The sequence below is a fragment of the Geotrypetes seraphini genome, chromosome 2, assembly GCF_902459505.1.
Source record: "Geotrypetes seraphini chromosome 2, aGeoSer1.1, whole genome shotgun sequence".
Lineage (NCBI taxonomy): Eukaryota > Metazoa > Chordata > Amphibia > Gymnophiona > Dermophiidae > Geotrypetes > Geotrypetes seraphini.
In genome coordinates this window covers 154,409,666-154,425,637 of record NC_047085.1, presented here as the reverse complement: position 1 = coordinate 154,425,637, position 15,972 = coordinate 154,409,666, and the positions used below count along the sequence as shown (strand labels likewise).

The window sequence follows — 15,972 nt, the reverse complement described above, 5'->3', positions numbered from 1 at the left end:
CTCATGCTCCCCTTCACATCGCAAGACGGTGTTCTTTTTCCAGGTTGACAGTTTTCTCATGAAGGAGTAGTCGCTTTACTGTCATGTCAGGGAGCTGTGAACTTATTTCAGGATGCTTGCACCTTTGCATCCTCCTCACGTTTCCAGAGTCTCTCTGTTTTGCGTTTCTCTTTGAAGGGTGGCTGGTCCTCGGGACAGTTCTTGTAGTTCTTAGGGTACCACTTATTAGTGGGTGGCCAAGATGGGGGCTTTGGGCAGGCTGGATTCCATTCGGCTGCATTAGTTTCTCAGGGTTACCCATTTCTGCAGTCAACTTGGGAAGATATTTACATTTTCTCTATGGACTCTGAGTCTGCACTAGGTTGGCCTGCCTCTCTTGGAGCAGCGCTTTCGGTTTGGGGCACATTCCATTTCACCTACCCAAGGGTTCGTTGGCACTGCCAGGCGATTTGTCTGATTTATGCTTGACTGCCTGCTTGATTCGGACGACTTCCAGTCGGGTCTTTTGACTGACACGAAGCGGGTGGTTTCTTTTCCTCAATTCTTTACAGGCGCATCTTCATATTTGCAGTGCTCTTTTTTCCTATACTAGTTATAGGTATATCGGGTCGAGGCTGTTATTCTTATAGGAGAGACTTGTATTTCTTTCCAGAGCCTTGAGTGTGGTCTCGATCTCAGATTGGCGTTCTTCGCTTACCATGGCTAAGAGTAGGGGATTCTGTTCAGGTTCTAGCATCCATATTGCTGACCCCTCTGGGAACCTCGGCTTGCTTTCCCTTCTAACGCTCAGCAGCTGCTTTTATTCCAGTGGTTCTCGGTATCTCTGGGCTCCTATTAGTTGCTAGGCTTCTCCTGCATAGCTTTGTATGATTTAGGGGCTCAGAAAGATTGTCTTTCCAGGGCATGCCTCGGTCTTTCCTGGACTAGCTTATGACCACCGGCTATTCCGGCCTGTCGGGTTGGGGGGGCTCGGTGGCTTCCATCCTCAGCTTCAGGAGTCTGGTCTTCAGAGGCGACTAAGTTCTGGTTCCTTCTTCTACTCTTGAGCATGGTCAGGCTTCCTTTCTGGAGCTTCAGACCATTCTTCCGGAATGCCGCTGAGGGCCCTTTCAGTCAGTATTATGATGGGGGCGTTTCTCTGCAGCTTGGGCAGTAGGTGATGTACTCAGTTGCCAGGTACAGGGGTTGTTCTACTTCGATGGGTGGACCCTCATCTTTCTATTCGGTTGACCGATCATTTTTCAGGTCAGGAAAAGAGTTTGGTTAGCCTTTCTCTCTGCGAAATCTGAGCATAGCTCATTTATTGGATGTTACTGTGTACAGCACTGCGTACGCTCTAGAAGTGTAGACGTTAGTTATAGTGATATCTTCTACATCCTGGTTATTGGGAATTTTGGCTCAGGTGTTCCACTTTTTTTTGTGGTGGAAATAAGATCTCCTGGAACTTGACCTCATGGCCTCATCTCACAATTCCATGCTTCCTAGCTTCTTAGGCGGGCACAGGGAGTGGGAGTTAAAGGGGGTAACAGTGTGGCTTCTTTCTTACAGCCATACCACCCTGAATGTGCCCGATCCCGTCTGATCTCAGAAGCCAACCTGGATAGGGCATGTTTAGTACCTGGATGGATGACCACCTGGGAATACCAGGTGCTGTAGGCTTTAAAAAAAAAAAAAGATCCTCTGGTTTTTCTTTTTCACTGTTTTCCCCTGGCTGATGATAGCTTGGATTTGCCATCTCAAGCTCGCTTTAGGGGTACAGTATTGGTACAATCTCTGGCTTGGCTGCGCCATCCTTGCTATGTGGATCTGTTGAGCCTTTCGACAGCCGGACTAAGAAGTTTCCTTTTATCTCCGACTTTGCTCTCCTTGATTGAGATCAACATGGATATTCATACTACTTTGGTATTACGACCTAGCTTTTGAGCAGTCTTGACTGGCGTGTGACGGTAATGCGAAGCAGGTTGTTTCTTCTCTTATCCAGGTGCTACAGACGTCTTCTCCTGTGGCTTCTGCTTCCTTTTGGAGGTGTTTCCTTTCTTGAATACTTCTCAACAGTTGCACCCTTCCTGAGTTCCTTTTTAGCACAGGTATATTGCCAATGGCATAGCGTTCAATTCCCTTCAGCTTCAATTACCATTCTTGGCTTGTTACAGGAACTAGGTATATGGCCCTTCGCTGACTTCTCAGCTTCCTGTAGGTCAGTTCCTAAAGAGAAGGTGGTATATTCATGCACCTCTTAGAAAGCCCGGTTTGGTGTAATTCATTCACGTACTTCTTCTAAGTTACCGATGGCTTCATTTTAGCCTTATCCTTTGGGGCTCTAAAGAGCTGTGCGGTGGTCCATGGGATTCCTTGTGGTCCTGGCTTCAGCGTTGCAGTTGCGATGTTGCAGGCCTTGTTCAACGGGGATTCCTATTCCTTCTTTCCGTCATATGGGGTGTCAGTTCGGATGGTACCACTATTTCTTTCTATGGGGGTGTCATCCTTTCTTTTGCATCATGCTCGCTTTTCCTTCCTTCTTCCTGGAAGGAGATAGTGGAAGCAGTACTTTTATTCACTGCATTTTTTGAAACGTATGTAGCGTTCTCCGGGAGATCGGTTTCTAACAACTGTTAGTGGTTTATATCTCCTTTTTGGGATTCTTCAAGGAACGCCTCAGGCGTATGGCGGCGTCCGAGGCCTACCTCGCTCAATGGTCCAGGAGGACATTCTTTATACTTGCCTGCTGGCAGGGGAGCGGGTGGCGATTGATCTTCATGACCATTCCGCTGGAGCGATGGCTGCTTCTTGGGCTCGGCCCAGAGGGTTTTTGCCTTGGAGGAGATTTGTCTCACGGCTAACTGGTCTTCCGAGAGTACCTTCTCTCCGCGTTTCTGCATGGATGTGCGGGCACATGCGATAGGGGTTTTTTTGATGCTTCGGTCGTTGCGAAGGCGGCGTTTGCTTCCCACCCAAATTAAGGATTGCTTTGCTACATCCCATTGGTCTCTGGATTCATCTGCTGCTTTGCTAAGGAAGGTAAAATTATGTTCTTACCTGTTAATTTTCTTTCCTTTAGAAGCAGCAGATGAATCCAGAGCCCCACCCTTTCTGGTATCTGGTTGTCAGTTTTTCGTGTACGGCTTTTAGTGATTGGGTGTTGTTCATGATTGTATTCTGTATCGTTGCTGTTCGCGAGGTGTTCTGGGAAAGAAGTTTTTTACATGCTATACCTACTGATGGTTAAATGTGCTTGGGCAAGGAGCTATACTGATGAGACAGGAGGAGTGCCAGCAAATAAGTACACCTGTTAATCAGTTTCTCTATCTCCACCTGCTGGTAGAAGTGAGCTATCCCATTGGTCTCTGGATTCATCTGCTGCTTCTAAAGGAAAGAAAATTAACAGGTAAGAACATAATTTTACCTTCCTTCTCCTATGTTTTCTGCTATGTACTCTAGTCTTAATTATATGTGAACCAAGTCGAGCTCCACTGGGAGATGACCCGGTTTATAAACCAAAGATTAGATTAGATTAGATTTTCTGAAGATTCCGTGCTTTTGAATGGAGACACTGATGGTCATCACAGCAGTGATTCTGGGGGAATTTCTAGCATCTTTAGCTCTGACAGTAGCTTATCTTCATATTCCTATCTTCCTAGGGCATCGGAAGTATCTGAGCTTTTATGTTCAGCAACATTTCCAGTTTGGAGCACTCCCCTTTAGACTGGCGACGGTCCCCCTGCACCTTCACCAAAGTGATGGTGGTAGTGGCTGCTTACCTCCGCAGAATGGGGGTCCAAGTTGATCCCTATTTAGACAACTGGCTGTGATCAGGGCTCCGTCCTTGCTGGAGTGTGAGCAGGCAGTGGAAACAGTGGTGTTTCTTCTGCAGAGCCTGGGCTGGATTGTCCATTTCAAGAAGAACCAGCAAACAGAAGCTCCAGAAGCAGATTATGGATTTTGTAGCGCTCCTGAACTGGTGTTCAGAGCTCTCCAAAACACCCTGGAAGGAAAAGCAGTAAGGGTGTTTTCTGACGCCACAGCAGTGGTGTACATGAATTGGCAGGGGGACACTAGAAGTGCTCATTTGAGTCAGGAGGCTCAGATGTTGTTCCGGTGGGCAAAAGTGCACCTTCAAGCTATCTCCGCGCACACGTGGCTGGAGTGAAAAATGTGCAAGCAGACTTTCTCATTCATCAAGCCCTGAACCTAGGTGAGTAGTGTGTCTCGCAGAGGATGTTTTGTCTCGTAGTGCGTCATTGGGGTAAACCAAAGATTGACTTGATAGCTTCAGCCAAGAACTCAGAAGTCAAGCGTTTCTTCGGTTGAAGAGCTGAGCCAGGAAGTTTAGGTCTAGACCCGTTGGTTTAGCCCTGGCCATCTCAGGAACTCCTTTCCGACTTCCCACCTTGACTCAACCCATCATGGGGCAATCTGCAGGATTGTGACTCATCCGGGCCTGGTGATCTACTGGCTCTAGACAAGGGGTGTCAAACTCAAATCACATAAGGGGCCGTAATCTAAAACACAGGCTAAGTCGCAGGCCGGATTTTTTATTAAGATACTTTGCTGATGCACAGTGTGGGCCCCAGCGGCTGCTCCGACGCTCACATGACTTCTGTGAGTGTCGGATCAATTGCCACTGCCAAAACCCACATTGCGTGCCAGCAAAGGAGAGGATTAGTCTTAGTAGAAATATATGGATACAATCTCTCCAACCCCACGTCGGCTACAAAATAAATAAAAAATACTTTTCCTCTCTTTTAGGTCTTAGTTCATGCTTGCTGTCTAACACCAGCTGTGGTAGGATGCACATTTCAAATCTGACATATTGTAATCACAAAATAGAAAATAAAATTATTTTTTCTATCTTTTGTTGTCTGGTCATTTTGCTTTTAGTTCCAGTTTCTCTTTCTGATCTTGTCTATCTTCTAATTCTCTTTCCAGTGTCTGCTGTCCATTTTTTTTCTCTCCTCTTCTCTCTTGCTCCAGTTCCTGCCTCCAACATATTGATTTTTCCCTTTCAACTTTCTCCTTTTTTCTTTTCTGCCTCTGTCCACTCAAATCTCACCCTCTTTCTCATCCTTCTCCTTTTTAAATTTTCAGCTACCTATCAATTTTCCATCTCTTATTCTGTATCTCTCCCATTTCCCATCTCACTCCTTTCTCAGCCTTCTATTTCCTCCTTTTTCCTTCTATCTCTCCTCCTCTCTCCTCTTGGTCCAACATTTTGCTCCCTCTCTTTTCTGTTGTTCTTCTTCCCTCCCCCTTTGATGCTGAACAATGAGATAGACGGAAAGAAAAGGGATGCTGCATCTCTCTCTCCCTTCTACCCCCAGGCCTAACATTTCTCCCTCCCTTCCATCTCATCCAACGTCTCTCCCTTTCTCTTCCCAACTGCCCCCTATCCCATCTCTCCCCCTGTCTGCCTGCTTCCCTTCCTCCTCCCAGGTCCACCATTTCTCCCTTTCTCTTCCCAAGGGTTCTCCCTTCAAGTATCTTTTTTTCTCTTTCTCCACACTACTCCAGGTCCAACCTCCCTTCATCTTGCTTTCTTCACAGCCCAGCTTGCCTTTCCCTCCAGCGCCGGTCCCTCTCTCCTCACAGCCCAGCGCCTTTCCCTCCAGCGCCGGTCCTTCTCTCCTCACAACCCAGCATACCTTTCCCTCCAGCACCGGTCCCTCTCTCCTCACAGCCTGGCATCTTTCCTTCCAGCGATTTGGCAGTGTTGTACGTGGCTCCCCCTCCTGCTTTTCGCCTGCCGAGGTCTGTCTCCAGTGATGCGCAACTGCCTGTTTCCGCCCTGGTGGACCACGGCAGACACAAGGCAGGAGGAGGAGCCATGGACAACACTGCTGAAGCCAGCAGACTTTCCGGCGTGATGGCGTGGTTGGACTGGTGCAGGAAGAAGGACACGCTGGGCTGTGAGAAAGGGAAGTTTGGGAGCATTGCCGCGGGCCACATAAAAAGGCCAGGCAGAAATTTCCTGCCGGTCCACAGGGCCAGCACGTACATCAGGCCCAGGTGCGATTGATGCAGCGTTATCTTTGAGCCAGCTCCCTCTTCCTAACTGATTCAGTGCACAAAGCCACGGGCAGTGGCTCTTACGAGCATCCTGCACCTGAACTGGAAGCCTTCTCTCTGACGTTGCAACATCAGAGGGAAGGCTTCCTGATGAGACACGGGACATGCAAGGTGCAATTAGTACTATTATGGGGGCGGGGTCTGGGGTGGAGATTAGGTAGAGATGGGCGGGGTCTGGCCCACGACTTAGCCCCGAGTTCTTCAACCGCCGGTCCATGGACCTATGTCGGTCCACAGAATAATTATTTTATTACTGCCGGTCCATAGGTGTAAAAAGGTTGAAAAACACTGCTCTAGACACTGCCATCCATGGAATGCAGATCTCATGTCTTCAGCAGGACAAGAAGTTCAAGCTCCCTCTTCATCACGACCTTCTCAAACAGAGACCAGTTTCTGTGGAGAACCCTGAGCACTTTGTTGTTATGGTATGGCTCTTGTGTGCAAGGCCTTGATTCAGGAGGGGCTACTCTGACATGGTCATTGCCACTCTTTTGAGGGCCAAGAAGCCATCTATTATGGCAGTTTACGCTAAGGCTTGAAAGGATTTTCCAGCAGTGGCATGCTAGAGTCCAGGTAGAGCTGGTGGTCTTGGCCTTCCTCCAGGGAAGGGCATGGTGGTGGCTTCCCTCAAGGTATAGGTGGCAGGCCTTTCCTGTTTAGAGCATACAGGGGTTCCTGTTTGCTTTTGGATTCAGCTGTAGAGAGCTCTGTATTCCTCTGCTAAGTAGGAGGAGCAGAAAACAATGTGTGTGGTTTTCTGCAAGACCCGGTTTATCAGATACAGATTGAACACCTGTACAGACTCCTGTGTGGATTTACAAAATGAAGATTATGGTAAGAACCTAATCTTCCATTAGGCTGGGTCACTTGTGTGCTGCTGGTATCTGCTTTTTTTTTTTTCCTGCCTTGCAGTTACTGGGATAAAAATTACATTCCCTTGGCAGCTTTGATATTGAGAGGAGCTATAGTCACGGATTGAACTGAGGAGGATTGGAGAGTAGTACTATTTCCATTCTTCTCCAAAACTTTAAAAAAGAAAAAACACAAGAGAGGTGGTATATCAAATCCTTTCCTTCCTTACTCTGCATATGCCTCTTTCTCTCCCTCCTTCCATCTAGCTTGTGACTCCCTTCCTCCATCCAGCATGTATTTTCTTCAGTTAACCCTCCATTAGCCCAGGTACAAAAAATAGTTGGCTGAGCCCACTGGGGACAGAAATAGTATAAGTAATATGTAAACCTCTTTGACTGTAGCACACAAAGCCAGTATATCAAATCCTTCCCCCCTTCCTTTCAGTGTCTGCTCCCTCTTTTCTCCCTACTTCATCCCATCACTCTGGCATCCAACCTCTCCAATCCAGCATCTGCTACTATTCCCCACCCCCACCCAAACTCCCTTGCCACCTCTGCTGCATACCCAGATTAGCAGAAGCAGCAACAAAAGAAAATACAGCCATTGCGGGCTGCAACATACAAACTCGCAACTGCTTCCTCTACCCTGGAGTAAAAAGTGACATCGGAAGGGGTGAAACGTGCAGCTGTGGGTTTGTACAGTGCAGCTCCATGATGGCTGCGTTTTGTCTGGGAAAGCAACAGCAATGACAGAAGGTGGATGAGTCAGGTCTTAAAATAAGCTGCAGCTCCCCTGTGAGTTTGCTGTGGCGCACAATTTGGGAACCGCTGCTCTATTCCTTGCCTAATAAGTCCTAACATTTTATTTGCTTTTTTTTTCTCTGCCGCCACTCACTAAATAGAAGGGAAAGCAAAAGGAAATGTTTATTTCCATGAAGATTTATTTAAAGAGTCTCCGAGACTTGATCTCGATTGCTTTAATCTTTTACCTACGTCACAAAGCTCATTTGTTTATTACCTTTTTTTTTTTCTAGGTGAGAAAGACAAGTCAGGCAGCATTGCTAGTGCTTTTAGAGCAGGAGCTCATTGAGAGGTATGACGTGGAGACCAAAGTTTGCCCCGTTTTGATAGACCTGACTGCTCCAGACAGCAATGATGATGTGAAGACAGAAGCTGTGGCTGTGAGTAGCAGATAGTTACATTACATAGTAAATGACGGCAGATAAAGACCCTAATGGTCCATCTAGTCTGCCCAATTCTACATGCTCCATAAAAATCAAATCATTTAATTAAAATTGTCCTTTTTCTTAGATATTTCTGGGCCAGAGACCCAGAGCCCTGCCCGGTAGTGTGGTTAGGTTCTATCTACTGGAGTTTCCATCAAAGCTTACCCCAGCCCATTTTAACCATTTCAGCCATTATCAGCCAGATAAATTATAACTGGTTTCACAAGCTAGGCTTTCTTTAATGTTTCCTTAATGATACCAGCTATATAGTATGGAATGACACTTAAGATTTCATCAAGGGGTGCTAACTGATTTAGGATTAGATTCACTAACAATAGCAACTCAATTGCTGTTGGCCGATTTTCCAACAGCAATTGATTCACTATTAAGTTTGCATGCAAATGATTTGCACAGCAGTTGGGTTTTAGGATCTTAAAACCCGATGCAAAAAAGCCAGGCAAATGTAAGTGGGTTTTACTAATTTGCATGGCCGGTTCGGAAAATGGGCGATCGAGGGGAAAAACACATGATGGGTTGTTTTGTGAATCGGGTTGGTTAGCGGCGATCATTGCTAAACCTGTGAAAATAGGTTTAGCGACAATCACTGACTTTAGCGAATCTGGACCTTAGTGTGTGCTAAATGCTTAGATGCCATAGGAATATAATGGGTATCTTAGCATTTAGCGCATACTAAATCGGTTAGCACCCTTTGATGAATTCCCTCCTTAGTGTTTTGATGTTTCATATTTTTCAATATATTAGGAAAAAACGTTAACCTGCTTCTACATAAGGGATAGAACTGATCGATGAAAAATATACCATGACATTGCCACTGCTTTAATTTGTTCTGTTATACTGATTGCAGTATTAAATTATAGGTTGATCGGTAATTTTGTATGATAACAGAATTACAATCCTTGTCACTATGAGACTTTGTAGTTAAATGGGGGTTATCATAGTTAGACTGTGGGGCTCATTATCAAAAGAGAAAAATGTCCAAAAAATGGCATAAAATGTCCAAAATGCCATTTCAAAACACATTTTTTAGATTGTTTTCTATGCTGTTTGTCTAACGTGTCTAAATTTTGAGGGAGCATGTTGGAGGCTTGTTTTGGATGGGATTAAGATTGATTCAATTAAATAATTGTATGGAAAGGGAGGGGGGAAGAAGGGTTTAGATATATATACCTTTGTTATGATCTTGATAGATTTATCAAGTGATGTTAGTAAATCTATGTATTACTTATATTGTGCACTTGCTGAAAGTTTAAAAATGAATAAAGAATTATAAAAAAAAAAAAAAAAAAAAAAAGATTGACTTATGATTTATACGGTTTTTCTGTAATAATGGAACATTACAGAAAATGTGTAGGGCACATGTGTCAAACACAAGGACTGTGGGCCAAATCCAGCCTGCCTGGCCGATTTATGCAACCCGCAGTGACTGTGCCAGACACTACACTCTCCTTGAGTCCCAACTCCCCCACTTACCAACTCCCCACCACTGAAATTTAAAATCTTCGGACAGCCGATGCGAAGCCAGCCTCCTGCCATCGGCCTACCCCGGAAGTGTTCTTTCTGCAGTATCCTGCCTAAGTGGGAAAAGGAAGTGCCGCAGAAATAACACTTTCGGGGCATGCCAACGGCGAGAGGCTGACTTCGTGTCGGCTGCCTGAAAATTTTAAATTTCAGCAGCAGGATAGGTGGGGGAGTCGGGAACTGGGGACTGTTGTACCATAGGATCCAGCTGAGAGGGGAGGATTAGGGTTGGGAATGAGGTAAGGACATTCTGCACAGGCTGCAGGAGGTTGGGAAAGCAAGAAGGACAGAGGCTGCATGGGCTGGGGGTTAGGAAGGGAGGGAAAGAGAGATGCTGCCGGTGGGTGAGGGAAGAGATAAAGAAAATTTTTGGACATAGGTGTGTGGAGTGAGAGGGAAAAAGAGATGGTATACATGAGGAAGAGGGAGAATTATTTAACATGATAGTGGTGGAGAGGAGGGAGGGAGAAATGTTGCACTGGGAGGGAGAAGAGATAAAAAAAGAGAGATGTCAGATTCCGGAGAAGGTGATGGAAGGAGGGAAGAGAGAGAGAGAGAGATGTCAGACCACTGGAATAGGAAGGAGGGAAGAGAGAGAGAGAGATGTCAGACCACTGGAATAGGAAGGAGGGAAGAGAGAGAGAGAGATGTCAGACCACTGGAATAGGAAGGAGGGAAGAGAGAGAGAGATGTCAGACCACTGGATTAGGAAGGAGGGAAAAGAGAGAGATGTCAGTCCACTGGGATAGGAAGGAGAGAGATGCCAGACCATGGAATGAAAGGGAAGGAGGGGAGCGAGAGATGCCAGACTGCAGGAAGGAAAGATGCCAGATCGCAGAAGGAGAGAGATGTTAAACCTCAGGAAGAGGGAGGGAAGGAGAGAGAGATGCCAGATCATGGGAGAGGAGAGAGATTCTAGGCTATGGGGAGGAGAGAAATGTAAGACCATATATGGGGGAGGGGGAAAGACAGAGTTGTCTGACAATGGGAGAGGGATGAGATGGTACACAGGGATGGAGGGGAAGGGAAGACAGAGGGAGGAGATGGTGCACAGCAATGAGTGTGGCAGAGAAGAGATAAGAAGAAATGCTTCTAATGGCTAGATGGGAATAGGGGAGAAGAAAGAGGGAGAAGATGGTACATATGGATAGATGGGAAGTGAAGACATGGAAAAGTAGATGGATTTTGAGAAGAAAGCAGAAAAATGGAAGAAAGTTGAATGTTAAAAGTTAATGCTACAGATGGATGGATGTCAGAAAGTAAAAGAGAGAAAAACAGCAAATGGATAACTGGATACACAGTTAAGAGCACAGATAGAAAGAAGTGCAGCCAGAGACTGGGAAAAGATGGTTTGAAAAACAAAATCACCAGATAACAAAGTTAGGACACATTATTTTATACTTCTCCCTCCATATTCGTGGTTCCGTACCTGTAGTCTCGCTTATTCGCGATTTTTCGGCCACTTACTCTGCCCCCCCCAAAACCGTCATCACTTAATGTTTTTTCCTTTTACTTTTCTGGACAGTACCGATAAAAAAAAGTTTATCACTTACCATTACTGTACTGTAACTTTGAAAATAGCTGCTGCCTTGCTTTCTCACACAAATTCGCTGCTTCCATGTTTCCCAATGTGCACTGAGAAAAACTCTGCTTCTCAGCATCCCTAGAGAGATAAGCTTCCCAGCATGCATGAAATCACTGCTTGCATGCCCTGAAATCGCTGGTTGGCTGCCTAGAAATCACTGCTTGCTTGCCTGGCCTAAAATCGCTGCTTGCTTGCCTGGCCTGAAATCGCTGGTCGGCTGCCCAGAAATCGCTGCTTGCTTGCCTGCCCTGAAATCGCTGAGAATTTCTATAGTAGTAATAGTGGCATCTTATTTCAATCGTAGTAATAGTGGCAGCTTAATTCAAAAACCGCGAATAACAGTTGATACGTTATTCGCGGTTTGAATAGTAAAAACGATGTCACTTTCCAAAAACCGCGAATAACATATAGAAAAGTTATTCGTGGTTTTTTCATATTCGCACCCATTGCCGGAATGCATCCATCGCAAATACAGAGGGAGAAGTGTATTTTCAATTTAGTGATTGAATTGTGTCAGTTTTGAGAATTTAAATTTGCTGTCTATATTTTGCACTGTTCAGGAAGAAATGAATTTGTTTCTATTTCTCTGGGGTTGTACTGCATGCAGAGTCTTGCATCTTAGGGTTTTTGCATTGGGGGTTATCTGTGTTCTGGTAGGAATGAATGTTGAGAAGCACAGTGTGCTTTGTGTATTTAAATTTTGTAGTTAACCATTAAGTGTTGTTAATAAGATTATGTTGTGTGTATACAGTATATGAAAAATGAATGGAAAAAATGGTATTTCAATTTTTTTAAAAAAATCTTTATTCATTTTTACATCTTACAACAAGTGTATCAATGGTATTACAATTAGTACTATTATGGGAGTGGGGTGGGATGGAGATTGGGCGGAGACTGGAGCAGAGCTTTTGCCCCCCCCCACACACACACACAAAAAAAAATGTGTTCCACATCCTATGCCTAGAATGGCTATTTGAATAAAGTTGGGATTAACTATGGTAACATCTATGAGGTGAAAATAATTCATCTATGAGGTGAATCGCTGGAATGGTGTCTCAGGGTGAGGAAGAATCTAACTTCTACTAGGACTAAGTATCTTAATAAAAAATTTGGCCCGGGACTTAGCCTATGTTTTAGATTTCGGCCCCCTTATGTGATTGAATTTGACATCCCTGGTCTAGGGTTAAACTTGGACATTTGAGACTAAACCTGTTTCAATAATGAATAAGTGCCTAAAAGGTGGCCCCACTGATCAGATGATTACTGGAGGCATGAAGGCATGGTCTTCCCTTACTCCCCCCATGGTTAATGATCTCCTCCCACCCCCTACCCCCACTAGCAAAGATGTAAATGAAATAATACATACCAGCCTGTATAACGGCTTCAGTTGTTATGACAAGTCCTAGTAGAACAGCAAAAAGTTGAAGTAGCCTGATAGTCAGTGCATTGGCCTGCAGAGAAGAGGACCTGGGACCATATCCCAATCTAACTAGTACATTTGTGAACCTACCAGAAACATACTGTACTGTCACATAAATGACACCTGCAGGCATAAGAGCGAGTCACCTATGTGTCAGTACAGTATGTTTTGGAGGGCTCACCACCATACAATGTAAGGAGGTTATGGTGAAGCTTGCACCTGGGATCTTTTATATATTTTCTTGTGCTGGTCCAAATGCATGGAATGCCAGTCCATTGTATATTAGAAAGCAAAAAGATGTGATTGTTTTTAAGAGGTTCTTGAAGAGACATCTCTTTTGCGAAATGAAGCTTAGATGTTGAGCAATTTCAATGGGTAAATTGTATGATATGTTGATGAAATTTATACTTGTGTGTCTTTATGGCTGTTTGTAATACTTATTGTGAATTTGGTATTGTAACCCACCTTGTTAAAGGGGGGATATAACTAAATAAACCATAACGTTCACTGCAGTGCCTCTTAGGGTGCTGCACTGCTCTTCTGGGATGTCTGTGTGACCAGTCTGGACAAGTGAGTTGTGAACCTATCCTCTCCAGACAGGCTTATAGGGAGACATAAATATTCAGAGTCTTCAGTTCCTCCCCTCTCATCCCAGAGAATCAAGTTTCAAGTTTATTTAAAATTTCTCATACTGCCTAATCAGACTTTTAAGCAGTGTACAAACTCATAAAAACATTGACTAAAATACAAACCTAAAATGACAAGGTATCTCTAGAGATGACTACTACATTCAAAGACATTAAAAACTATGACAAACAGGAACAGAAGGTAAGAAGGCAAGAACTACAATATTCAAAGTAAAAGAGGACCGTAGAGGGAAAAAAACAGTAGGAGGGGTTGCTGAAGGTAAAATCATTTTAAATTGCCCTTACAAGAGCAGTTAGGTCTCAAAGGGGTCAAGACATAGAAATGTTTTCAGCTTTGTCTTGAATTGACTAAGGATTGATTCATCTCGTAAATAAGCAGTCACTGTAAAGATTGTGTTTATGTACTTTAATGACGGGATAGAAAGGAGATTCTGAGCCAACGATCAGAGAGTCTTAGAGAGGTTATATGGAATAAGTAGTCTATCAATGAATTCTGGCTGATTATTTTGTCGGGTAGTTTGAATGTTAGCAAAAGGATTTTATAGGTAATTCTATGTTCTACCGGTAACCAGTGTGCTTTGTGTAAGAGAGGAGTAACATGATCGTATTTTTTTGCATTAAATATAATTTTTACTGCAGTATTCTGTTCTATCTGGAGTCTTAGTTCTTTTTTTATTATGCCTTTGTAGAGGGCATTGCAGTAATCTATGCAGGAAATCACAAGGGAGTGGATCTGGATGTTCAGAGAGGAGGGTTCTAGTAATTTGGAGAGAGATCTAATCATTTGCAGCAGATAAAAACAGCACTGGACCACTGTACTGATATGAAGATGATAGTTGAATTTGCTGTCAAAAGTGATTCCTAGCAATTTTAATGAAGGTACGACATTGATGGATAGAGATTTGAATTGTAGAGGAGCCTGTAAGGACAGTCTTTCTTTGATGGGAAAAATCATTAATTTGGACTTTTCGATGTTCAAGGACAGCATATTAGAATCGAGCCAAGATTTAATTTTTTCCCTTATTTTTGGTTTATGATTATTACCTCATTTGGGTTATTTAAGTCTATTGGATAAATTAGTTGGACATTGTCCGCATAAGCGAACATCATGAAACCAATAGATTGACTTAATGTTAATAGAGGGGGCCAAGAAGATATTGAAAAGTAGAGGAGATAAAATTGAACCCTGTGGGATGCCATATTCAATCATGAAAGAGTCTGAGGATGTTGCATTAAAGACTACCTTGGACCGTTCTGTAAAGAATGATGAGAACCAGTCCATGACATGATCTGTGATACCGATTTCGCTAAGATGTGACAAAAGGAGCTTATGATCTATCGTGTCAAATGCTGAAGAGAGGTCTAAGGAGATAAGCAGAACTGACTGGTGGTGATCAAGATGATAAAGTATTTTTGTGGTTAAATCAATAAGTGAAAGTTTTGTGGAGTGGTTTTGATGGAATCCAGTTTGATTTGGGTGTAAAACTTTGGTTTGCTCGGTGAAATCTGAGATTTGGCGAAAGACAATTTTCTTGGTAAGCTTTGCCAAAAAAGGGATGTTCGCTATGGGTCGGTAATGTGAAACTTCTTGTACATTGATTTTGTGGTCTTTGATTATTGGGTGAATGATTGCCTGTTTCCATGTTTTGGGTAATGTTCTGGAAGTTAGACTTGTACAGACCAGATTTAGGATGTCAGGGCCAAAGATTGAAAAAAAAAAAAAAAGTTTCAGAAAGAATGGTGGAATAATTTCTGATGTACCTTTTATATTTAGCGAGTTCAGACATCTCTGGATATCCTGAAGAGTCAGTAGAGTAAATCTCGAGCATTTGGAAAAAGGAAGATTTATGGACGCAGTCGTATCGACTAAATCCCCAGAGCCGGGAGAAGTGGAATTTGTGCTGATGACGCTTGTTTGTGAGATAGAACCTCTAATTCTTTGGATTTTATTGATTAAATGAGAGGCTATGGTTTGAGCTGAGGGTAATTGGACAGTCAGATTTGATTCTATCTTTTGTGTGGTTAGTGATTTTGCTACTGCATATAACACGGAGGTGTGTTTGGCATTTTTTATTTGTTTGGAATAATATTCTTTTTTTGCTCTATTGATTTCTGATTTGTAGTAGATGGCTTGTTCCTTAAGTTTATTTAGATTGGATAATGTTTTGTTATTCTGCCATTTTCGAGAGAGAGAGCGCAGTTGTTTTTTTAATGAGTCTAAACGTATACCAAGGGTTTTTTAAATTTACGTGGGGAAATGGTGTAAGTGACAGTAGGCATTAGAGAATCTAAAAGTTAGGTTATGGAAGCTTTCCATGAGGCAGTTTTCTCCTCAATGGAGGATTCAGACATTTCCTCTAATTTGGATTCAAAGTTAGAAGAGATGGACGCCTCTTCTAGCTTTGAGTAGTCGTGAGAAATAACTGTCTTGGGACTAAGGTTTGATGATTGTGTCTTGGTAAGCTGGGAGAAAAAAAAATAAGAAAGTGATCAGACCGAGGAAGCTGTTTAATAGCCATAACCTAGAAACGGTTGTTCTGTGATACTGGCACAAAGACCATGTCAAGGGTGTTTTGGACTAGTTATCAAAGGAAGAAGATTCAAAAATCTTTCAGAAGGGTCAGAAGTTCAGAGGTGGCAG

The 15,972-nt window shown here is 43.6% G+C and overlaps 1 protein-coding gene and 1 pseudogene across 7 annotated transcripts in view; both read left to right on the top strand.

Moving 5' to 3' along the window:
- The window catches only part of PPP4R1 (protein phosphatase 4 regulatory subunit 1), a 354,086-nt gene that overhangs the window by 110,402 nt on the left and 227,712 nt on the right, over positions 1 to 15,972 (top strand). For all 7 annotated transcript variants that reach the window (XM_033934064.1, XM_033934063.1, XM_033934068.1 and 4 more), the window contains one exon: positions 7,949 to 8,095. In XM_033934064.1, coding sequence (XP_033789955.1) covers positions 7,949 to 8,095 — 147 coding nt within the window. The remainder of the gene's footprint in view (positions 1 to 7,948; positions 8,096 to 15,972) is intronic.
- LOC117356122 lies at positions 1,541 to 1,659 on the top strand (annotated as a pseudogene).